Source organism: Protopterus annectens, chromosome 1.part1 (assembly GCF_019279795.1).
Source record: "Protopterus annectens isolate FY-2018-M chromosome 1.part1, PAN1.0, whole genome shotgun sequence".
NCBI classification, from domain to species: Eukaryota; Metazoa; Chordata; order Ceratodontiformes; family Protopteridae; genus Protopterus; species Protopterus annectens.
Genome location: NC_056726.1, coordinates 111,970,299 through 111,996,618, shown reverse-complemented (window position 1 = coordinate 111,996,618; position 26,320 = coordinate 111,970,299). Strand labels below are relative to the sequence as shown.

The following is a 26,320-nucleotide window of genomic DNA, read 5'->3' as shown; positions in this document are numbered from 1 at the left end:
CACCATAACCTATTAACAGGGAACAAACACACAAAACTATGTACATCTTCAAAAAAAGAAGTTTAACTCTCAAGATAGGAACAATTGCCACAAATTGACAGCTGCACCCACAGACATTACCTAATCTAAAATTGAAGTTGAGCACGCTAAAATGCACGTTACAGCATGTGCTTACACTTGCACTAATTGCTGTCTGTTCTTTCCTTATCTGTACTCCCCTTCTAGATGTGAAAATACAGCTTGTATTCATTCAGTAAGCATTAATTTTTAGCCTTAAGAAGTGGTCCATTGGCTATCTTTAAATAAAACTAAATTATCCATAAATGGATTGATAGCCTATATCTGCCCTAGGGCATTTATAAGCCCAGCCAGAGTGTGTTTGGCTTTCGCCACCCATTTTAAAATAATTTTGCTATGCCCTTTTTCGAGGTTAGTATACTGTGCCTCTGTCTAACAGTGACACAGAAGTGATACCTGGGGTAAACCTACGATCTCCCATCCACTCATCAAGATTACTCTTGAAGAGGGTCAATGAGGGACTCTGCCTAACCTGGACTGGGATTTTATTCCAGAGTGAAGGGAGCCTCTGGGTTATGAATCTGTCCCTCCAGCATGTCCTATTTATTTCCGTGCTGAGGTTCAAGTCTCTCGAGCACGTAGCTCGATTGGGATTTGGATTTTCTGAGGTGCAGCATGTCCATTAATTCCGGGTTGGACATGGCTTTATACGTTGGGCACAGATCGCCTCTGAGCAGGTGGTGTGCCACTGAGTAGAGCTGGAGTTTCTTTAACCGGGCAGCATATGGCATCTGATTGAGCCCTTTGATCCTCTTGGTGAGGTACTTTTGGGGTCTTTCCAGTTGCTGCAGGTGTCTGGTAAGGTACATCCCAAAAGGGGCATTGTACTCAATTATGGGCCTGATGAGGGATGAGTAAAGAGGCACGATGACCTCCCCTGATCTAGATGTGAATCCCATCATGATTAGGTGGGCTATATAAAATGTTTTTCTAACCACTTTGACCACGTGGTTGTCAAATGAGAGATTGCTATCAACTTGGGTCCCCAGGTCCCTGGGCACTTTGTTTTTGCCAAAGGGGATGACTGTACACTTCTTGGCGTTTAGCTTGAGGCCATGGTTCTGGCACCAGTTGTCTGTTTCTATGAGGCCCTTTTGGAGGATGCTTGTGTCGGCTGGAGTGTCGATTATGGCGCCCAGTTTGCAGTCATCTGCAAACTTGGTCAGCCACAGTCCTTCCGTGTTGGCCTGTACCTCCGAGAAATATATACCGAACAAGAGAGGTCCCAGGACTGAGCCTTGTGGGACGCCATTTGTAACCGGTTTGGAGTCTCACATGGCTCCAGCAATTCTAACCATGTGGGTTCTGTCCTTGAGCCAGTTTGCAACCCATCTAGTGACATAGGGTTTATATTTAAGCTGGTGAGCTTAGCTATAATGCCCGAGTGGGGTATTGTATCAAAGGCTTTTGCGAGGTCCAGGTAGGCTGTGTGGACCACCTTCCCCTCGTCAATGGCCTTAGTGACTGTTTCAAAGAAATCAACCAGGTTTAAGAGGCAGGATCTGCCCTTAACAAAGCCAAACTGGGTAGGATCCAGTGTCTGTATGTCCCCAATATCTTTATTTAGGAGGTCCATGATGATCCTTTCCATAGCTTTGCAGACCAAGTTAGTCAGGCTTATGGGGAGATAGTTTCCAGGATCAGGATCCGTTGAGGCACCACCTTTGTGGAGAGGGACCACTGTTGCTGTACGCCACTCTTTGGGTACATATCCTGTAGTAAGGCTGAGATTGAACAGTATTTTTATGTTTGGGTTTAGCTCTTCTTGAAGTTCATGTGGGACGCACCGTCTGGTCCCATTGATGCTGTGTTTTTTGCGTTGGAGAGGGCAGCTCTTACCTGAGCATCTGAGATGTCAGGGGGGGGCAGCACTCTGCTGGGATAGATATTTGCCCTTTTGGTGGGGGGGGGGTTGCGCTGAACCTGTCAGCTAGGATGTTGGCAATGTCTGGGTTTGGTGTATTTTTTGTCATTTTGGACTAATTCTGAGCATATCTGGGAATTTCCACCCAGGTTCCTAACATAACTAAAGAAAGCCTTGTGATTATCCTTAGTGTCCTGTGCAATTTTTCTCTCGAAGCTGGCCTTAGACGATTTTATGAGTGCCCGTAGTTTTTTGCTAATACTGATCAGAGATGCCTTCCCTTTTTGGGATTTTGCTCTATCATGTAGTAGCTTCCTCCTTCTATTGTATAGTTTGTTTATGGCTGGAGTCCACCAGACAGGATGTCTGCCTTTGGAGGATTGGGACTTGGTTTTATTTGGGATTGCATGATCCATGCATTCCTGAAGGTGTTCATAGAATGCGTTGGTCTGGGCCGTATTTTCCACACGCCCGGGGGCTTTGAAGGATTCCACCTCTGTTTTGAGGAGTGTGAAATTTGCATTAGAGAAGTTTTTCACTGTGGTTTTCAGGGCAGGGGGTGTAGTCGGGATGTGAATATCAAGTGAGATTAGTTTATGGTCTGATCTTACCAATGAGGGATACACTTCTGGTCTGGAGCATAGAGTCCCCATGTTGGTGATGATCAGGTCCAGTATGTTTTCCCCTCTTGTGGGAGTGGTAACAAGTTGTTCCATAGCATTTGAGTTTATAAATTCTAGGAACCTTTGGGCTAGGGTGTTGGAGCTAGAGTAATGCTCCCAGTCTGTTTGGGTAGTTGAAGTCGCCCAATATAATGGTGTTTGGAGAGACCTTCATATTTTCCAGTGTTCTCAGGAAGGCCGAGTGGGGTTCCTGGGTTTGGGAGGGTGGTCTGTAGCAGGCTATAAACTGGAAGGCAGTTTTACCCACTGTTAGTTGCACATGGATAGTCTCTGATGCTTCGTGCTGTGCCACCAACCTGGAGGTGTGGGTATCTTTGACGAATATTGATACTCCCCTCCTTTTGTGGTTTGGTCCAAGTTTTGGGGCCGAAAAGCATGGTATGAGGTATAACCTGGTAGTGCTGGGGTGCTCTTGGGAGCCTTGAACCAGGTTTCTGTTACTGCACAGATATCGATGTTCTCCATGCTAAGAAGAGTTTCGAGTGCGTGCATCTTGAGGTTTAGACTTCTGGCATTGAGTAGCATTGCTCTTAGTTTCTTATCCCTTGTGATACCTATGGAGGTGGGTTTGTCTTTTGAGCCTTGCCTAAAAAAGGCACTATGGGGGTAGCAAGAGCCTTTGCCAATATCTGAAAGCCCAGGGGTGACAGGTGCAAGCCGTCTCTAGTGAAGCATCGTGGCTTGTTGAGCATGTCATCCCAGGCTGGCAGGCATTGGATCCCCTTTGAATGACACCAATACTTAAGCTAATTGTTGAAATTTATCATCTTGTCTTCATATTGTGGCATCATTCTTGGTGAGGGTAAGATGCTACTCAAGGTCAGGGTCATACCGGCCTGGGCTACATGCTCAGAGAGCTCCTCTATGTCTCTCTTCATGTAGTCCAGGGAGGTACGTCTCGGGTCATTCACACCAGCATGGACAATGACTGAGTCATATTTGTACTTGCCTTGGAGTGACCTGAGTGCATGTGTTATGTGGCGGATCCTGGATTAATGCTGCTAAGAAAGCTGCTATCTCTTATTCACTTCCAATAATTTCAAACTTTATTTTTTATTGAAGTGCTTGCTCTTTAAATTTTGGTTTATCCTAAGCAAATAATGCTAAGAAGTCTCAGGATTAATTGCTTGCACCTGTAGACAGCTCACTTCCATGGAACATGAGAGAATGTACAACTGCCTTCATCTGCAGACTTCTTAACCCAAAGGAACAAAAAAAGCTAATATCATTGCATGAGCAAGAAACACTTCTAATGACATTCATCATTTTGTCTTATTTTTCAAGCCTACTTGCTTTTAGTATACGGTTGTTTTTAGATTCAGCCAGTGGCATTAATCCAGACATCCACCTTTGCAAAAATGAAACATCTCAACTCTACATATAATACACTCAGAACACTTCTATACTCCATTCCCCCCACTCCAACAGTCCAGGATTACAGCATATTAACTTAAACTTGCTTTTGCCAAGCCTTTCTTCTATTTACTTTGCAATGCAAATATTTCTTAAGTAAACTAAAAACTAATTGTTTACTTTAATGTTTTATTACATACAATCACTGAAAAGAATCCCCCTTGCCTCCACCTTTAAGATACCCCCAACTACATATTACATCTGCTTTACTATATAATGTGCAGTTTATAACAAGCAGCTTGTATCATGAAATGTTTTATACAAGTACTACTAGGAGTAACTTTTGTTTTACTTGTAGTTATTTTTTTTCTAGAGTCCTCCTAAACAGAGTGAGGGGTGTATGCTTTACATTTCATCCACAAGTTTAACAAAGTCAACAAAAGCGCAAAAAGAAACTTGCTGACTAAAGACTTGGACTGGCGTATTGATCAAGTGTAGAGCCTTCATTCTTTTAATAGAAGAGCTTCAAAACTCGATTACCTACAAAAAACATAAAGTTAATATAACTTTTCAAAATCACGTGATCAATTATGCAAGCAGTGATGCAAAACCATTGAACAAATTTAAAGTGACAGGATAGAAAAATACAACAAAGACCAATTCATAAATATTTTCTTAATAAAGCAATATGAAAAAAGTGAATTAATTGCATTATTAAACATTTAATGTTACATTTATTGTATGTAGGTTAATGAATGTATTTTAGTAAGCATTGAATATTCATTTTTTCAGATCTGGTGCCTTGTCAGCTGCTAAACATAGCTGCCAATGAACTTTTTACTTCTAGCAAGTTTTTAATATCTCCCACCGTGCTGGAATGTTTAACATGATCAGTGACAAAAAAGACAAATTTCTTAAAACTGGAACAATTTTTGGCAAGTCTAGTTAATACAATAGCGTGATCTTGATTATTGCCAATGTGTATTGATAAATCTGTGGTGAGTGCTTTCTAGTGGTTTTCCCCACATAGAAGCTCTGAATGTGTACAGCAAGAAGCTACATGAATCACTTTTTCAGATATACACGCAACTGTAGATTAACTGAATATTTCAAAATTGATGCGTTTTATGATAGTTAAACCTATATTAATATATTTACATTGCATACAAAAATTACAGAGATAAGTATCGTTGGGTTTAGATGTAAATTTTTTAAAGGAATGCACTCTCCTTTCTAAAATGTTAATGGTCTGAGACCTCTTAAAAACAAATATATGTTCAGACTGTAAGATGTTTGTAAGCATGTGATTGCTTCTGAAAATTGGAAAATAATTATTGGTAATATGTCTGATATGGATCATGTCCAATGAAATTAGTAAGGGAAAAACTCTAGAAGAACTATTATCACTAAACTTAGATGTGGTCTGTTTAGGAAAACCATTAACTAAAATGTGAGTAAATGTTAATAATCTTTGCCTTTTAACTTCTTCAAAAATACAAAATTTTTCTAAAAAAAATTACTGTAGAACCCATGTCACTTAGTAAAAATGTACTGTTGTTCAGGTTGTCCAACAGAATCAACAAGTTTTCCTTCATTACTATTCCACAAAATAGTCACTATGCCTTTTATACAACCACACATGACAATATGAAGAATGTTTTGCCAAGAAAGTGTTCCCACCAACTCATAACTAGGTTAGTGAAAACTGGGGTCATCTTGACCTCTGTGCTAATCTGTTGAAAAATGTTAGCCTGAAAAACAAAAAAAAGAATTGTCAAGTACAACATCTAGACAAATGCTGATTTCAGCATTGTTAGTCTTAGTAAATGAATTCAGTCTGACAAATTCAGTACTTGCATCATGTATTACAAACACTTTCAGTACACACGAACATTTTTTTAATCCAAAAAAAATAAAATCCTGAGTCCTTTAAGTAAAACTTAGTACCTTATATGATTGTATTAAGAACAGTGTCAATGTATTCACCTTTGTTTGCATTATATTTAGAACAATTGGCAAAGAAAATATAGGCTTAGAAATTCAAGGATATAATTGGTATGGCAATCAAGAAAAGCTGGCTCTATTTGCAGGTGATATTATTGTATACATGACAAAACCAGAAAAGGGATATTACAGTTTTGTGGAACATATTTTAAGACTGTTTCAGATCTTTTCAGAATACAAAATTAATGAAGCTAAAACAAAGGTGATAGTGGTTAATTCTGTACCCACACTTGAATTGGTCCAACAATATCCATATTTATGGGGACATGATAAAGTTAAGTATTTAGGAGTTTGGATTAGAAACAACTCTGTTGTGGCAGCTAAGGATATGTGGGAAGAGACTAAACAGACGATAATGCAAAATTGAGAAATGGAGGCTTTGTTATATGGATAGTAAGATACAACCAATTAAAATGCTTTTAGGCCCTATAATCTTATACGCAGGTCAGGCCAGGCCTATTTTTATCAAACAGAAGAGAAGGGTGATGTACAGAGCTGTAGTAACTGCAGAGGGATTAAACTTGATCAGTCACAGCATGAAGTTATTGGAAAGAGTAGTGAAAGCTAGGTTAAGAAGGGAGGTGATGATTAGTGATCAGCAGTATGGTTTCATGCCAGGAAAGAGCACTACAGATGCAATGTTTGCTCTGAGTGTGTTGATGGAGAAGTACAGAGAAGGTCAGAAGGAGTTGCATTGTGTCTTTGTGGATTTAGAGAAAGCATATGACAGGGTGCCTAGAGAGGAGTTGTGGTATTGTATGAGGAAGTTGGGAGTGTCAGAGAAGTATGTAAGAGTAGTACAAGATATGTACGAGGGTAGTGTGACAGCGGTGAGGTCTGCGGTGGGAGTAACAGATTCGTTTAAGGTGGAGGTGGGATTACATCAAGGATCAGCTCTGAGCCCTTTCTTATTTGCAATGGTGATGGACAGGTTGACAGACAAGATCAGACAGGATTCCCCGTGGACTATGATGTTTGCAGATGACATTGTGATCTGTAGTGAGAGTAGGGAACAGGTGGAGGAGACCCTGGAGAGGTGGAGATGTGCTCTAGAGAGAAGAGGAATTAAGGTCAGCAGGACTTAAGAATATATGTGTGTGAATGAGAGAGAGGATAGAGAAATGGTGAGGATGCAGGGAGTAGAGGTGGCGAAGGTGAATGAGTTTAAGTACTTGGTATCAACAGTTCAGAGTAATGGTGAGTGGAAGAGAGGTGAAGAAGAGAGTGCAGGCAGGATGGAGTGGGTGGAGAAGAGTGTCAGGAGTGATTTGTGACAGACGAGTACCAGTAAGAGTGAAAGGGAAGGGTCTATAAGATTTAGTGAGACTAGCTATGTTATATGGGTTGGAGACGGTGGCATTGACAAAAAGGCAGGAGTCCGAGCTTGACGTGGCAGAGATGAAGATGTTAAGATTTGCACTGGGTGTGACGAGGATGGACAGGATTAGGAATAAGTATATTAGAGGGTCAGCCCAGGTTGGAAGGTTTGGAGACAAAGCCAGAGAGGCAAGATTACTTTGGTTTGGACATGTGCTGAGGAGGGATGCAGAGTATATTGGGAAAAAGATGCTAAGGATGAAGCTGCCAGGTAACAGGAAAAGAGGAAGGCCTAAGATAAGGTTTATGGATGTGGTGAGAGGGGACATGCAGGTGGTTGGTGTGACAGAGCAAGATGCAGAGGACAGGAAGAAATGGAAACAGTTGATCTGCTGTGGCGACCCCTAACTGGAGCAGCCGAAAGAAGAAGAGAAGCTGTGGATGGCAGTTTAAAGAGCTTATTGATTTCATCTGGGAGGGGAAGATGGCAAGGGTCATGTGGGATAAGCTGATTCTTCAATAGAACAAGGCGGACTAGAATTACCCAATATGAGGAGGTATTTTAGAGCAGCACATTTAAGGCTGTCATATATAGCACAAGCAGAAAACTGTCATTCGGAGTGGAAAGAGATGCTGATGAAACAGTGGGGAAGCTCAAGAAACAAGGAGAGACGGGGATTTTGGATGCAGACTCTTGAGGAAAATGACAGCAATCATACAGAATATTATATTCATAAAATAGCAGGGAGTATTTTAAGAACTGAACCAGCATGGGAATGGAGAAAAGAGATTTTGTCAATAGGGATGACTAGTTAGGGATACAGACAACAGGCAAGAGGAGGCTGGACTTTATTGGAGAAAATTGGCAAAGGAACCAAGGTATTGGGAGCAAATAACTAGAAAGGGAAAGGTAATGGAATGGGAAGATACCAAGTATTTATTTGGACTGCAGGCTAGAGATTGCCTTCCCTATCAAGGATTGATATCAGAGTATAGGCAAAGAGAATGAAAGGGGGGAGGGTTAAACAAGAGACCAGCTGTGGCAGAATTACTAGCTTTTATTTCTCATTTTTTTCATACTGGGAGAGTTAAAATGAAGCTGTTAATCAGTGTGTAGCCATCTTAGAAGTCCCTAACAATGGCTTTCTTATGCAGCTATTAAGGTGCATCTTATAGCCATCTCTGGTCTGCCCATATATCCTCCTCTTTCATCTCTCTCTTTTTTGCGGTCTGTTTTTAAAAGGAGTATTGCACTTGAGGCCCCTTTGAAAGCAAATTCCTTCTCCGTGGGGTCTGAACTTTGTTGTTGAAAAGTTGACCTTATTTCCTTTTTAACCAGCCTTTTAGGCTGATACAAAGTGCTTATTGCTCCGACATCTTTGAGTCTGTGAGCTGCAAGTTCCCATGGTGGGCCAACCTTCTCAGATTTTCCATAAGGACAGGATGGATTTATGCACTAATGTGTCTTTCATGCTAAACTTTTTTTTCTGAATTTACCCCGAATTGAGCCATCAATCTCCCAGTTTTCTTTCTGGAACATAAAAATAAGGTCGAGAAGATTCTGTATACCTTGGATGAGCACAGGCAACTCTAGTACTCCCTTGACAGAACTAAGCCCTTCAAGAAAGCTGAACAGCTGTTTATTTCCTATTCTGGGGCTAAGAAGGGTCAATGCTTGTTGGTTGTCCTCTCCTCTTTCATGACGTATTGGAAAGGAGTGGATTCTAGAAACATTATAAAGGCAACAACCTAGTCCTTTGTTCATATTACAAAGCACTACAAACTAGATTCTTTAAGTTCCAGAGTAGGCTTTCTCCACGGACTTCCGGGATCCTTGTCATTCCTCCTTCGTGGTAGGGTAAGCTTTGAGAATCTAGCCATATGCCACTGAGGCAGTGTGAATTATGAACATAGTATATTTGCTTAAGTCCTTAGTGTAACAGTACATGTTCGAATTTCATACTGCCTCAGTGGTCGCAATCACCTACCATCCCCCTTATTTTATATGTAATTTGATGGTATCCGGTCTTGTTTTGTTTGTGTTGGAGTTTTTGGTGGCGATTTGAGTTCAGGAAATTTTGCATTTCCTTCTTGATTCTGTTTACTTAACACTCTAAGTCTGAACTGACTTCCTGTTACAGGGGTTAGGATTTACCTGATGAAAGGGGCATAGCTCATCCCCTGCCACAGGGAGTCAGAGGAGGGAATTCTGAGCTTTGGAAAGCTGCCAGTGTGGGTTTGTTCGTGCATAGTACCCATAATGCCACAAAGGCGGTATGAAATTAAAAGATATCCTGTTATAGGTAAGTAGGGTTAGTGAAACTGTACTTTCTTGGAGACCTTCATCTCAGAAAGTTTACAGGACCAGTTTTTTTCCATTTGTCTTTTGTTAAAGGTGTAGATCATTCTTTTTAGCTCTTTCTGTTCTAAACTATATTTCTGAGAGTTTTTTTATACCAGCCTTGTCTGTTTTTCCTCAGAGTTCATTTGGCTCCTCTCCCTAACTTTTTTATGGCTTACTGGACTCTTCTGTCTTGCTTTCCTCAATGTCTGTAAGACATTGTATAGAACACTTAACATTAGGCATATTTTTCAAGACCATTTCCCCCTTGACTTTGCTAGGAAAGCTAATCCTTCCTTCATTCATTCAAATCCACTTATTCTGTGGACTTGAAATAGCTGTCATGGAAGACTGCATTTATGGTGACCATTACTTTGGTGAGGAAAATTTCTGGGAAGCAAGCTGCTTATGTTAAAACACTCTATCTTTGTGGAACACTAAATAAGGTGATGTCCAGAACTACTCCCTCTTATGTGTAAAGTGGCCAGAGTTTAATCTAAATCAAGTTGAAAACCTGACTATTTTCTTTCCCATCTTTACCAGTAATAGAATTATCTTCTTCATTATATGTCTTCCACAGGCAACTCAAATTCTGTAGGGCAAACTGTATATATAAAGATTGCGTACTCCGTTTCCTTTGCCAAAGCCAAGTTGAGCTAAATGTTTTAAATCTCACCCTTTGTGGTAAACGAGCTGTATAGAGTTTTGTTACAAAAATGTGGTATGCCCCTTGTAGTCACTCCAAGGGTGCTTTCTGCAACAAGAGCAGTAGCTGAGTCTGCCAGCTTTTTCAATAATACTTTGAACAGCATCATAGGAGATTATTAGGGTATTGGCCCTGAGGCCCTTATAAGCCTATCTAAGAGTTTAGCCCATGTTTAGACAAATCAGCACCCAATGGGGTGATGTCAGCCTCGTAAGCAGCTTACCAGCCTGTTGGAATTCGGCTGAGGACTGCTCTGGGCTGAGTGACTGAGTTTATGTATTATGTTTATTCCAGCAGATGGTGACATTGAAAGTGACCGCTTTTTGGTCTGCTCTTACCAGGGAGGATGCTACTGTAGGGATTCTGCAGTGGTTACTTAGGTTGGTTAATACCAAGTCCAAGATATTATCACCCCTTGTGGGGGTATCGACTAGCTGTTTCAAGGCATTTACATTGACAAAGTCGAGGAATCTCTGGGCATTTGTGTTCTGTCATGAGTAGTTCTTCCAGTCTATGTTTGGGAAGTTAGTCACCCAGGATCAGGGTAAAGGGTTTAATCTTGATAGATTCAAAGAGGTCCAAATAGGCAGATTGGGCATCTTGAGTCAGATTTGGGGGCTGGTAGTTAGCTATGATTTGACTAGAGGTCTTGTCAATGGTTAACTGCACCTGGAATGTCTCCCTGTGCGTCATAGTGTTTGACCATCGTGGAGGTGTGCATGTCTTTAATGTATATTGAAACTCTACCTCCTTTGGCTTTACTGCTCACAGTTTGGAGTTTGAATGTATGATAGGATGAGTAACCAGGTAAGGCTGGGGTGCTCTCCACTGCTTTGAACCAGGTTTCTGTGACTACGCAGATGTCAGCATTTTCCATGGTTAAGAATGCTTGCAGTGAGTGCAGATTCATGTTTAGACTCCTATCGTTTAGCAGCATGACCTTTAATTTGTGTTTTGTTGAAATTTTTATGTTGGTTGTTTTAACCTCATCACTTTTCCTGAAAAAGGCACTGTAGGGGAGACAAGAGCCTTTGCCAGAAGCCCAGGTGAGACAGATGCAGGCCATCTCTGGCAAAGCATCGTGGTCTGTCAATATTTTCCCAGGCTGTCAGGTACTGGATCCCCTTGGAATGATACCAGAAACTAAGCCAATTGTTAGTCAGTCATTTTCTGTTTGTATTGAGGCACCATTCTGGGCTAGGGGCATTCTGACTGGGATACATAATCAGCGAGTTTAATTATATCTCTCTTCATATAGTCCAGAGAGGTGCATCTCAAGTCATTCACGCCAACATGGACTATGGCAGAGTCATAACAGTACCTATTGTTGAGATGCTAGAGTGTGATATTGTAGATTCTAGCACCTGACAGACAAATAACTGTGACTTTTTCCTTATCCAGCCTGGTTAGAAGCACATCTGTGTGCCTCACAATGGAGTCTCCTATGACTAATATGTTGGGTTTATGGTGAAGCCTTAGTGGCTGTGAGGCACAGGTGTGTAGACTGTATGTGGTGTGGAGGGCTGTGAAGATCACGTGTATATTTGCCTCTGAAGTCTCCTTTGTTTGGTTATGTTTATGTGGAGGACCTCCGCATATGTAGGTGTGTGTTGTGTAGGTGTGGGTGGTGTTTGAGATGTAGTGATTGTGTTGACAACCTTTACAGTGCCAGATATACTGGTTTGAGGGGGAGAGAGCTTGGACTGTAGGTTCCTAATGTAATTGCATTTCTCACAAATTGTGTTCCTAGGTGATGTTCGTGTTACCCTGCCGCAGTCATCACACTTGGGTTATCCTGTCGTCAGGCGGTCCCGCAGGTTCCTAATGTAATTCCATTTCTCACAAATTGTGTTCCTAGGTGGTAGTAGTACATGGTTGTCCGTGTACATGAGGCAGTTGCTACGCTGTCTCAGGATGCCCATATCAACCAGACTGACAGGAGAAACTATAGGATGTTGTACCATATTAGTCAGAATCTGAGGGAGAAAGACCAGTGAGTTAAGGGGTGGGCATAAAGCCCAAGTGCTTGAACCAAAACTGAGAGCTTAGAGTAACACTTAAGAATAACACTTAACAATTTAGACAGGCTATAAACAAGCAGTAATAAATGCAACAGAAAAGATGCAGTTGAACACTTTAGAGAACAGGCAGCAAGTAGCAGGAAAAAGCAAAATTAAGTAACGGAGTAGTAAGAAGACGCACATTAGATAAATGTAAGCAGATGAATAAATTCTGTGTAATATGTACATGCATATATATATATATATATATATATATATATGTATATGTGTATATATATATATATATATATATATATATATATATATATGTATGTGTGTATGTGTGTATATGTGTGTGTATATATATATATATATATGTGTGTGTGTGTATATATATATATATATATATATATATATATATATATATATGTATGTGTATATATATATATATATCTATATAGAGAGAGAGAGAGCGCGAGCAGGAACAGAAGATACTTAAAGGTTAAGGGACTAAGGGGTTTGGCCTTCCGAAATGATCTCTGTAGTAGGTAGAATGAGCTAAAGTGATGGGACTGGGAGGAGTGTCTCAGATCAAATTTACAGTAGGGGCGGGCAGTTGCAAAAGCCACAAATTTTAAAAACACAACAGTAATAGGATGGGAGCAAAAAAGTTTCAGCAAAGATCAGAAAACAATGCTAGCAAATACATAAATAATTCAGTCAAGCAAAAATACAGTGCAGAACTCTGAACTGCCAAAAAACTATACTTGTCAGCTCTATATTTCCAGATTTTTTTGAAAAGCACTCTGTCAGAACATGAGATTCTCTGTGCTGCTGCAGTACTATCTTGCTGTGTAACACTCAAGACCATTACGAGTGCTACTAGATGTGATCTCCATGTTCAGTTATTTGTTTGGGGCCACTTATCAGTGGTTATGTTCTCAAGAAGGTGCCTAAGATATTTGGCTATGGACTTTGTCCTGCCAGTTACAGTGAAAGGCCTCTTTAGATATAAATATTGGGTACTTGTTGTAATGGATGATTATCTTCGTAGTCAGTGTTGCATTACTCTTGGGACTTCCTGCCATGATACAGTTCGCTGCCAACACTAATGCTGGAGGATTTCATCATCCCTCAGCCAGCGGACATCTTCCCTAGGTGACATCCAAGATGTTGGTGGTATAAAGGGTCTGCCTGTCTTGCTGTGCAAGTCTGATGGACCAGACCTTGTATACCTATGCTATTAGTACATTGGTCAGCCTGAAATCACAATGTTCAGTTAAGTAAGCCGTTATGGAAATTTATTAGTGCTTTTTTTCTTTGTTTTGACTAATTTGTTTAATGTCAAAAACAGTTGGTTGTCGCCATTGTGGGAAACCAATCCCTTACAAAGATTTTCATTCCTACGGTTTATTCCGTCTAGCCCTGGAGCATGACATGCCAAACTACCAACTTTGTTCTTGCTGTAATGATGGGACTTGGCCCTATGGCTTTTTGTCCTGTAGTCAATTTCTGAAATCGGATAGTGCTTGGCCTTCACACACTGTGGTCCGCTCTCCTGAAGACTCCCCCTCCCCTACATCAGACCACCCACACCCGCCAATAATTTACAATCGTAGATACATTTGAGGAGCTTTTAGAGCCTCCTGGTCCAGACTCTGATGATAGGCTTGAGTCCTCCAGTGTAACTTCTCAAGAGGACATGTTTTCAGCCCAGTCCATATCCTCACAAGTTGACATCAGGACATCTGTTGAGTCCAGATTTGCTGACCAGACCCTGGCTTCTGACTCCAGAGGTCTGTTGACTGAGGGTGAGGGCTGTATTTCCCTTGATGGTAATTTTGAAAATAGATTTACAGGAGCTGGATTGAGGCCTTGTCTGCTAGACTGAAGACCAAGACTCCCAAGCCAAAACTGCAACCAGGTTTCCTCCATCCTGTGCTGAATGGCTTCTCTGCTACTTCTACCCAGGTCTCTCCACAAGACCTAGTTAGGCTAGTGTGGGACTTCATGGATTTCATGAAGGCTGGTCAACCTACTATGGAAAGGAAATGTGTACCACGAATCTGTGATGGACAAATAAAAAGGGGCACTTTCCTCAGAGACTCTTAATTTCTCAGACTCTCTAATGATGAGGAGCTTGCTTATGTGGAACATTTATTCTCCCAATATTTTTTTTCTGTCTCTGTAGACATGTCATCTTTAGCCCTGCCACTTGAGGACTTCTTCATTGGTATCTCCAATGTATGAATCTTTTAACTTGGGATACAGGGCGTTATGTTGAGCCCAGGCCAATTATAGAAGGCTTCTGAGTTTGTCTAAACCTACACCTTTTGCCATGCCTCCAGTCCATGAAGTTTTGGATTATGTGGTTTTAGACATATTCTTGCAGCCCATTTCCCTTCTCCTTACTCCTAGGAAGTCCGATCACATCTATAGAGTGCTTGATTCCCACAGGCATGTCTATGAATCCAGCTGTAGTGTCTTTGGGTCCACCAAGGGAACATCTGGGCCTGCTTCCAAGAATCCATTGCCAAATGACAGGAAGAGTAGACTTCTATACTGTTTTGGCAAAAAGACCCACACCTCAGCTACCCTGGCCATGTGGGTTCTGAACTGCCAATTTCAAATGCTCAAATACCTTGATTTACTTTAGGAACATGTCAAGCCTAAGGCAGAGGGGAATTCCGGATAAGAGCCTTCAGAGGGACATCGAGAAGTTGTCCAGTGTAAGCCTCCAGATGTCCAGAAACACACAAGTATGGTTATGATGGATTGAATGCATCATGCAGGGCTGCTGATATGAGGTCCATTACATGGAAACATGCTTGTCTGGGGACTCTACCTCTGTCGGATCATATTAAAGCAGAATTCCTTAATGCACTTTGCATAATGAGTTTCTTTTTGGACCCCCTGCTGAGAATATTTTCAAGAGACTGGTCCAGAAAGTGAAGGCTATGAAGTCATTCAATGAACTGTACCTTCCCCCAACAATAAGATGTAATAGAAGCTATTCATGATAAGCCCTAGCTCTTGTCCACAAAAAGAAAAGTCAAAAGCTGCCAAAGGGAAAAGGACCAAGTGGCAAATCGGCAAACACTCTAGACCTGTCGGTGTCCAGGGACTCTACCTCCAGCAGGGTGCAGCTGTGACTGCTCAACACTTCCCATCCCACTCCACCTGTTCCCAAGCTATTTAAGAGGAAGAAGCTCTTCCTTTCTCACTCTGAGAAGGGATGACTCTGGGCAAGTGAATGCTACAAATCATAAGGGAGGGATACTCCCGGTATTTCTGGACCCCCCCATTCCCAACCATTCCAACTCCCTCCCTCAAACACAGAAAACTGTTGTCCCCTCTGATAGACTCCCTAAAACATGAATGCTTCATTCAGCTAATTCCTCCAAGAGAGGTAGGCATAGGGTTCTACTCCTGCCTTTTCTTTGTCCCTAGAAAGGAATGAGCCTGGAGGCCTTTTCGAGATCTTTCAAGGCTCTCACATTTCTGGTAGTTTTGTAAAGTTAGTATCATGAATTTGGACACTATCTGCCACTTATCTTGCTAGGTGCATAGATGGTCACCCTGGACCTGAAGGGCACCTACCTTCATATCCTGTTATACAGGAAGGAAGGAAGTTCCTGCACTTCAAATGTGGGGTTCCCACTTCAAAATCTATGCCTTACCGTTTGGCTTCTCTTCTATACACAAAAGTTTTACCAAATGACTGGCAACAGTCATTGCCTTTTACAGAACCATTGGGCTCCACATTTACTCTTACTATGACAATTGCCTACTTCATCTACTGTGGACCTTCTGTCAGTTATACAAATCATCATGGATTGTTTTCAGAATGTGGGCCTAACCCTGAATGTCCAGACATCACAACTTATACCTGTTACTCTGTTAATCTTCCTAGGAGCAGAATTAAATTCTGTTCCGCTAAGGACGTTCTAGGAAAAGGACACTATTCTATTCCTGTCAGAATACTTTCTCCACATTACATTAGCCATTGCAGCAAATGAGGTCTTGAGGTTGCTGAGGTACATGACTTAGTATATCCTAATTTTCCCTCTAGTAAATCTCCATGGGAATGCTGTAGTAGTTTAAAAAAAAAAAAAGTTTAAAGTCCCAGTGCCAGCAACCCTTAGAAGCCCCAGTTCTTCTAATCTCATGCCTGTAAAAGGGAATTATTTGACGGGAGGAGGTCATAAAGTCAAATCTAGGGATTTGTTTCCACCTTCTTGAAGCAAATCAGATATTGACCTCAAACAGCTCGAACCTGGCTGGGGAGCACACATTCGGCAGCTTGAGAGTCCAGAGCACATGGGACAGGCATTTGACAGACCAGCATGTCAGTCTAAGTGATGATGGGGGGGGGGGGTTATCCTGGCCATGAAACCTTCAAGGACAAACAAATACCAGGCCCTGTAAAGATTCTAATGGATCAATCCATCAGTGATGTGGTACATCACCAAACAAAGGCACACTCAGTCTTACTGTCTTTGCTGACTAGCAATGGAATTATGGCGATTGGCACAATAACTGCTGTTTCCTATAACCTGTTACATTCTGGGACACAGCAGCCTGCTAGCATTCAGCCTTGGAATCCTCCTAGACCCTAAAAGTTAGTTGTTGGAAAGAAGTGTTTCTAGATGTGAAACCGAGATTGGGTGTGCCATAGCAGACCTTTCTGCAGTCACACTAAACGGTCAGCTTAAGAAATTCTCTTCCAGAACCCCTCCGAGAGAAGCATGGAGACCAGATGCCTTTTCTTTTACCTTGACAGATCTCTTCCTTTATGCCTTTCCTCTATTACTTCTGATCCCCAGGTTACTGCAGAGACTGAGGGAAGATGGACCAAAGATGTTAATGATTTGCTCTTTACTAGTCCATTAACCTTCATGGGGGAGAGAGAAGCAGAACCTTACCTCTTCACATGGCCCATCTTACTCAGAACAAAGGGTCTGTAATTCACTCCAACCTGAGAACACTCCATCTGACTTCCTAGATGACTGGCTTTTGATCCCATCCAGGCACTCATTTTCAGAGGATGTACTTGAGTTCTTAGTGAAACTAGGACACAGACTACCAGAAAGTTTTAATGAGCCAAGTGGTAAAGATTTTCTATATGGTGCAAAGCTAAGGGAATTTTACTTACTAAAGCCCAGATGTAACAGGTTCTGGAATATTTTCTCCCATTTGTATATGGAAGGCCTATCTTATTCTAGTGTAAAAAGTGCATTTTCAGCTGTATCTGCCTGTTTTCCCATATTTCTTCCCTAGATTAAGCAAGAAATCCTGCCCCCATGTGGGACCTGAATTATATACTGACCCTCCCCCACTTTGAATCAGCATCTGTGGCACCCTTCTGCCCTGCTGCTGTCTTTCACTTCTGCCAGATACATCTCAGAGCTTCAAGCTGTCATGCACAGGGAGTCCTTTCTCACGTTCCACAGGGGCAGAGTCACTATAGGAACTAATGGGTCTATGTTATGTCCTCAAAGAGGTGTTCCATTGAACACCTTTTCATTGACCCTTAAAACGTGAACTGTCAACACAGCATACTGCCACATCAGCAATTTCTTTCCCTGGGAAAGAAATCGCTTGGCCATCCTTGTTTGCCATTTTCCCCACTGTAGTGCGATCTCTTGAGTTGGTATATTTAGTCAGGGGGTTGTGGGGGGCACAGACCCCCACTTTGTAATGTTTGTAGTGATATGTTCTTTTTAGGGCAAGCGATTTCTTTCCCAGGGAAAGAAATTGCTGATGTGGCCGTTCACTGTTATGACTGTGCGCATTTTACAGGTCGATGAAAAGGTGTTCGATGGAACGCCTCTTCGAAGATATAATATAAACCCGGAACTAATCCCTCCTTTATGCTAAAGGTGATATCAGAACTCTCCTTGAAACAGGCCATCCATCTGACAGTGTTCGTTCCAATTCCCACAGCAAAAGCGAGAGAATCCTACATTTCCTTGATATATACAGAGAACTGAAGTTCTAGTACCACAGGACAAAATTCCTCAACAGATCTAATCAATTATTTATGCCATTTATAGAAGGAAACGAGGAAAGAACTATAGAGAAACAGACCTCAAAAATGAATAGCTAACTGCATAATATACGCCATAATAAAGAATACCTTTAACAGACTAAGAACACACCTCAGAGCCAAAGCAGCCACCACAGCATTCTTAAAAGGAACTCCAACCCAGTCTATCTTAAAATGAGCCACTTGGATGTCTTTGCTCACCTTTACTAAGCATTACAAGCTTGGTGCCATTTCTAGTGCCAAGGCTGGGTTTGCTTTTGCTGCCCTGCAAAGTCTAGTCTGACCTGGATCAGACATCCAACCACCCGAATAAATTAGCTTTGGGAGAGCACAGTTTTGTTGGCAACTTATCATAATTGTATATGTTCGAATAGATCAGTGCTGCAGTACCCTTTCCCTCTCATCTGTTCCTTTGTCTCTGTACTCCTGCGGTTGGAGGGAGAAGTGTGCCTGTCACTTCCCCCACTCCTTCAGACATAACCTAGCATCAGTCAGTGGGGTTAGGTAGTGCTCTCCCTGCGGAACATCTAGTGCATCTCCGGCAAGAAGAACCTGATGATGGTACCATCTGACAACCTTTTATACCATCATCCTGATGTTGGCTAGTTTGGGCATCCACCAGCTAGGTGTGGGTGAAATCCTTTGGTATTCAGGCTAGCTGTGGACTCCAGTATGGAAGGAAGTCTAACACTGATGTACTCAAACATCTACAATTATGGTAGGTTACAAGTACAACTATACTCTCTAAAAAAAAGATCTGTCCTCCATAACATACTCCCTGGCCCCACAATCTAATGTGTATTTGATCTGGCTTTTTCTTTCTTTCACACCTCTGTCTTTTTTTCTTCTGAACTGCATTACAGTTGATCAGAGACCAACCTCTATGATACAAGACGGGATAAGGGAAGATTCCAAGCAGGCTTGGAAAATTTTAACTGCCGAGCAGTCCTAACACCTGTGGCCCTAGTCCTAATTCTGTGAAAACTGGTAATATGAGACTGGGAGTTAAAACCACTAGATCTGAAGTAGGGACTTCATTTGTCAGCTCGGATCCATTAGCTATGAAACAAGTTGCCGGCTCTGATCCGATATCGGATCCAAGACCCACAGGTTGCAGACAAATGAAGCCACCTACTCAGATGGAACGTTATGGTGAGTACATAACTTCTTATTTAAACAACTCTTGAAATGTTCACTGTAGGTGGTGAGGGGGGAGATGAAGCTTACTGCTCACCAGGTGAAATGCAGTGGCTATGCCTTGCCCATCATTTATTATTCCAGCATTGAACCACCACCAACGAAAGGGACTATTTTTGATTATGTCCTTCTGGCCTTGTATTTTAGGCTAGGGCCAGAGCATTTGACGGTGGACGGTGGCAGACAGCTGAGTCTGTTTGCTTCTGCAGCATAGCAGCTATGTTTGTCACTGTAGACTTAGTGGGAGGGCAGTTTTTGTACAGCAGACCCCATGTTTGTTGCAACTGTGTGCCACTGTATACTGAGAGAGGGGGGGGTTGTGGTTTGTAAGCTGCATTTTCTTTCATTTTATTTTTTTCTTTTTAGCTGGCATTCATTATGTTCTGTTAAATACATGAAAAAATAAAATGTACCACTGACATCTGAACGCACATGTGGTTTGTGGAATCCAGATTATATTTTTAAGTTGTGGTATTATTTTTTCCTGTGTTGCAGATGAATATTGAGACTGACAATACTGTGATTGCCACATCTGTTTCCTACCTTCACCTTCATCTCCTAAACTTTTGAAGGGTCTCTCCATTGCTTGCTCCATTATTTCTTCTAAATGGATGGAGCTGTGATTGTGTAGTGATGATGAGCAAGCCCTGTTTTTTTTATGCAGTGTATATTCCCACCCTTCATGAAAATAGAGTATATGTACCACACTGTGGTTTTGTCTTTCCCTTGCATAGCATTCTTGGAAAACCTATATCTAACCTCCAGGAGAGAAGAGCGGTCTTCTGGACAGATTTCCCCCATCCCGTGTTGATCACTGCTGTTTCAGATGGAAGCCATCTCTGCATAAGTGTGATAGATTTTGGGCATGCAAGTATAATGGCATTTAGTAAGTAGTAACATGTTAAGCATTGCCCTTATTCAGACATCTTCATTTGTGATGCATACATGATGTGGTGAATAGTAGACAAAAAAAAGATGTGTGACTGGTGACAAATGGTAGTGTTGAAGAGATCAATAGCTGTGACTTGACTGCTCACAACTTTTGCTTGTTGGTGACACTTAAGTAGCACAAAGGTGTCAGAATGTGGGCACTTCCATTTATTTCTCTTCTGAGCTAAACTGGCATAGCATCATTGATTCCAGTGTTCCTTACAGGTTTAGAAGAATATATCAGCCTGGTAACACGGAACGAGATCCTGCATTGGTGTGACAGGAAATCTAGTAGTGACTTTGATGTAGGACGTGCATCAGTCTGTGCATATCCTTCCTTTTCTGGTGTTTAGATCTTTGTTGCATAGCAGTCTGTAAGGTGTCTTGAGTGCAGGGTGCAGCAACAGAAAGGCTTGTCCCCCTACAGGTCATGCTTGTAGGAACATGCACATATGAGCTCTGTAGTCCCACTGTCTTGCTAACTTGTTTGGAGTCCGCAGAGCTGAAAGTAACAGAGAAGGCCCCCATCTAATTAAAGTTTGCAATTTGGCTTTACCAGCCAACTGTCGCCCCACAAATGGCATGTGGGTGGGCAGTGGTTGAGGTTCCAGTTATATTTCGGGGGGAGGGGGGGGGGATAGTTGTGCAGAACAACAAAACTTGATTCATGCTGATCAGTGGCTGTCATGCTATTCCATTGGCCTGTTGTTTCCTGCAGATCAAGTACTGATTCTGGTTTTCCTTACTGATATGGGAGAAGGGTTGAGTTTTTGTAGACCATCATTAAAGCATACATACCCCACCTAATGTGGCTGATGTGAGTACCTGTCGACACAGGTGCCCACATTGCAAGACTCAAACCCATGTTTCCCCAGACTCTCCCTTTTGGCAACCAGACATATCTCTGCTTGGTTAGTGACAGTGGATGGACTGGAGCCATCAATCCCCTTTGATGGACAAGCCTGCATGTGCATCTTGGTCCTGTATTCTCACACTCCTACCTGCTCTTCTAGCATCTCAGCTGCTGCTCGACCCTGGATCTATTGGGGTACAGTTAGGGCTTTATCCCTTTATGCCACATCTAGTGTTTCATATAATTGTAGCCCACCATTCTCTTTAATTTAATTTAGTATTGTTGAGTCTTTTGCCTACTTTGGTGTGTAGCTTATTCATGTGACTCTGACTAGTAACTGACCTACAGCATATGTGAAAGAGGTTTAAATAACTTGCATTGTGTAGCATTTGACTGTACAGAATACATATCCATACTACTAAACTGTTCAACAAAAGCTACTAAGCAGGCAGCCTACACCAAAATTTGTTGGGTACAGGGGGACACATTGCTGACTGTTTTTTTTTTATGCCAAGTTTTCTTTCATATTAAGCAAAAATGTCAAACTGCATTATAGAAAAAGACTGAACTAGTAATTATTTAAAATAATTCTCTCTGAGACACATACACATACACATACACACACATACACATACACATACACATACACATATACACACACAAATACACATATATACACACACACATACACATATATACACACACACACACACACACACACACATATATATATACACACACACACACACACACACACACACACACACACACACACACACACACACACACACACACACACACACACACACACACCATCATAGTGTATTGCTTCAGAACTATGGATTTGTTTTGCAGAAGAATCATAAGCTGTCCTCCAAGATTAAGCCTAGCTTTAATCTAGTTTTTCTCTGTTTTTCATGTTTACTTTTTTCTGTTTTTTTTAATAGGTAAAATGTTACAGACACATAGCTCCAGATCACTTGCTGAGAGTCTGCCAGAGAATCGGACCACTGCTGGAGGAACAGATCCCTTCAAGCGTCCCTGGGGTAAACACATTACTAGGAGCAGGCCGTCAGTCTTTACTTCGCACCAATAAAAGTAGGGATACTAAGTAATGGCCTAGTTTTACTGCATTTGTGAAACCTTCTCCATTACTTATTTTTGTGTATGTGTCACAACAGGTTGCAAACATGTGGTTTGGAAGGGATCTGCCCTGGCTGCATTGCATTGTGGAAGACCCCCAGAGCCACCCATCAATTATGGTAGCCCACCAAATATAGGTAAGCTTAATTTATAATTTTAGCACTATATTACTTAGCACTGAGAACCTTAATACTGCTGGAAAACTGTGGTGTAAATTAAGGAAGAGCAATGAGGTCAGTGATTTTTTTGGGTGCTTTTTGTCTCTTTGCCTATCAGCCATCTAGTGTCCCCCATGAGATCCAACTTGCGTATCCCCTGCATTAAGGACATACCCAGTGCAGTGCAAGTGTGAGATATTTCATGGGACCATCCAGGCAACCAGGAGGGTTGCTTGTGCTTCTCCTGTCAGTAGATTCTGCTCTTGCTTGCTGTCGTTAATGGTAACCTTCATTATGTGTCTAGGCTAGTGTGGCTTTCCTATCTGACTGGGGCAGCTACCTTAATGCTGTAACTACTGATAGCATAAAACCACATAGGAAAAGCTGTGTAAAATTCACTGAACATGCCTGTGCTGTAAACTACTGCTCTGACTGATAGTTGCAATTGGGTATAGAGCAATGCAGAAGCTGTGGTACTACTAATATTAATGCATGCCTTGCCTGAATGTATAATACTGTTTGCATGCTGTTATGTTAGTTATGTTCCATATACAATCCATGCACTGACCTCTATGTACCATACCAGGTCTTTCCACCCCACCTGTCCTTACCTCGAACTGCTCAATCTGTGCTGAAAAGAAATATTCTGAAAATTAAAAGAAAAGCATTCCTGCACTGTCCCTCACTAAGGTAAAGGACTGCAAGGTCTATATTTTAAGTGTAACTGTTGTGCTAATAGAGTGCTTGGTTGAACTGGGTCTACAGCTAGCCTAGGGTCCATAGTAAAAGATAACCTAACAATCTTAGACTCCCTAGTCAGGCTGCTGTAATAAGTAATAAAAAAGCATTCTACAGCTTAAACAGCCTGTATAACACATTCCACCTGCTTCATCTCACAGTTGCTAAAGAAATAACAAAATATCTGTACAAAATTCAGGTTAAAAGCTTGATTTCTCCCAACAGTCCGTGAAATTGCCTGGCTAAGCTACAAACTTTGTTTAATACAGTATTGAGTGAAACACGGCTCACTTTTAAAAGAATTGAGTAAAACTGAGTAAATTGCTGCTCACTTTAAAAAGAACCAAGTAAAAACACTGTAAAGTTGTATTCTTTAAGCCTGCATACTCACAGACCCTGAAAATCCTTGTAACTTGGTATAGCCCCGCTCCGCTTGCCCTCGCTTCGCTTGGGCTCTCTCTGTGCCCCACCCTGCCCCCAAATCCCACCTACCCCTACTACTGTTATCTTTAAGCCCAATAAACCACCCCCCACAACCTATCACTGATGACCCGCACCTCCATACACCACCCCTTCCTGCCAACAACCCCCTTAATTCTCCACCCACATTCCTTACCAAGTACCACTACTATCAAGATGAGACCAATTATGTTCCTCTCAGTTATATTGCCTGGGCTACATCTCCTCACCATCTATGATAACCAGCCCTTTCTTGGCTTTCACTACCCCATATGTCATACCATGTCTGTTCCCACCTTGAGCGAGTCGGACCACCTAGCTCACTACAAACCTGTCCTCTCCACTTAACCACCAACTAACTAGACCACAGACCATCTCCCCCAAAACTAGATATCGTAAAATAATAAGTAAAGTGCCGAAACTAATAATCGCGGTTTACTCTGAGGGATGGAGACCTCCACCCTAACCCTGGACCCACCCTTCCCACAAGCTCCCAGCCCACTACAACCTTCAACATGTGGTCAAATGCAAGGTCCCCTAACTCTCTCTCCTGACGTGGCGGTCCATAATCTTCATGCCCTTCTAGCCACGTACTCGCCTGATATGCTATGTCTTACAGAAACCTGGCTAAAACCAGGAACTAAAAATGATGAGGTTATCCCACCAGGGTACAACATACTTCGATTAGACCGAAACACCAGAAAGATGGAGGAGTAGCATTTCTGTTTAAAAACACAATAGCTGGCTCTAGCCCCACAGCAACCCCCCTTGTTCAGTAATGCAGAAGCCCTAGTTAGCAAACTACAGCTTAGCAAAAGTAAATCTATATTCATTGCCTGCATTTATATCCCCCCAGGCAACAATGCAGATACCCTAGAAGACTTCCTCCAATGGCTTTCCAGCACATACCTCTATGAAACTATGGTGTTAGGAGACATTAATACTGACTGGAACAATTGTTCCTCTGAATCTCCCACCATCCATATAAACCTTCATGGCTATACCCAACTTGTATCCTCACCCACCAGAATAAATAAATCCAACTACAAAGGCAGTATCCTGGACTGGATTCTTATCAACAATCACCCAGACCTATATAACACGGGTACCCTCCCAGATAATATAAGTGACCACCTACTCACTTACATCATTAAGCATAAAGTAGATAACCACCACCAAGTTCTTTATAAAGCTATCGGAGATGACAAGAACTTTAACTCCACTGACTTTCAGAATGAACTAAGAGCATGTAATTGGGCCATACTTAAAGAACTTCCACTAGGTGATGCTGTAGACCATTTTAATTCTAAATTGTAGATTCCCACGCTCCTATATGCACCCTTAGAGCCAAAACTAAGACCACCACCTGGCTGTCTAAAGTAACCATAATCATAGCAAGAAATAAAGCATGGGACAACTGGTGCACCTGCAAATACCTATTTGACCATATTAAATTCCGTCAACTAAGGAATGATACCAAGAAAGCCACATTGTTAGACAAAAAAAACCTTTATCAACACCTTCAGCGAAAGCACAAGAACAAACCTCAAAGATTTTTGGCAGGCATAAACAAAACTGCTCCACCCTGGCCAAACCTCCACCCCCACCTCCTCAACTTGCGACCTTAAAACTCCAGGGGAAACTGCTAACATCATTAACAACTTTTTTACCAAAACCATCCAGACACTAGCTAGCCAACTACCCCCCACCAGCTCCTTTCAAAACTCCTCCACAACCACTAGCTCACTCCCTTTCACCTTCCAACCTGCATCTACATCGACCATCCGATCTCTAATTAACAAACTAAAACCCACTACCCTGGCAGCTGATCTCCTCCTACCATAATATTTACAAAAAGGGGCAGATGCCATTGCATACCCTGTCTCGATCATAATAAACCGCACCTTGACTGAAGCCACTATCCCCTCTCTCTGGAAGGTTTCCCATGTCATTCCCCTTCATAAAGGAGGGAATTCTTTAGACCTCTCAAACATCCGACCAATAGCCATACTATCACCACTGGCCAACATTATGGAAAAGTGCGTCCAAAATCAATTAATGCACTCTCACCCAAAATATAAACTACTGGCCAACTCTCTCAGCATGGTTTTTGGCCACACCACAGCACCACATCAGCCCTCCTATCCTTCTCTAACTCTATCAACACTAATCGAAACAATAACAAACTTACCTCAGCTCTCTTTCTAGATCTCTCTAAGGCCTTTGATATGGTCAATCATCAACTGCTTCTCCGCACCCTGAAGGAACGGTCACTGAATAGTAGCTCCATTAAATGTTTCCAATCTTACCTGCCTGATGGACAGCAAGCAGTTTTATGGCAGAATGCCCTATCCACACGTCTACCCATTACTCTAGGAGTCCCCCAAGGTTCTATACTAGGACCACTATTGTTCTCAGTCTTTATCAATGACCTACCCACCATCATT

At 41.9% G+C, this 26,320-nt stretch overlaps 1 protein-coding gene across 1 annotated transcript in view; it reads left to right on the top strand.

Annotated features, from left to right (window-relative positions):
* The window catches only part of LOC122814218 (pleckstrin homology domain interacting protein), a 2,625,611-nt gene that overhangs the window by 107,094 nt on the left and 2,492,197 nt on the right, over positions 1 to 26,320 (top strand). Inside the window, 2 exon segments of the mRNA XM_044086823.1 lie at positions 22,323 to 22,473; positions 22,557 to 22,655. Coding sequence (XP_043942758.1) covers positions 22,323 to 22,473; positions 22,557 to 22,655 — 250 coding nt within the window.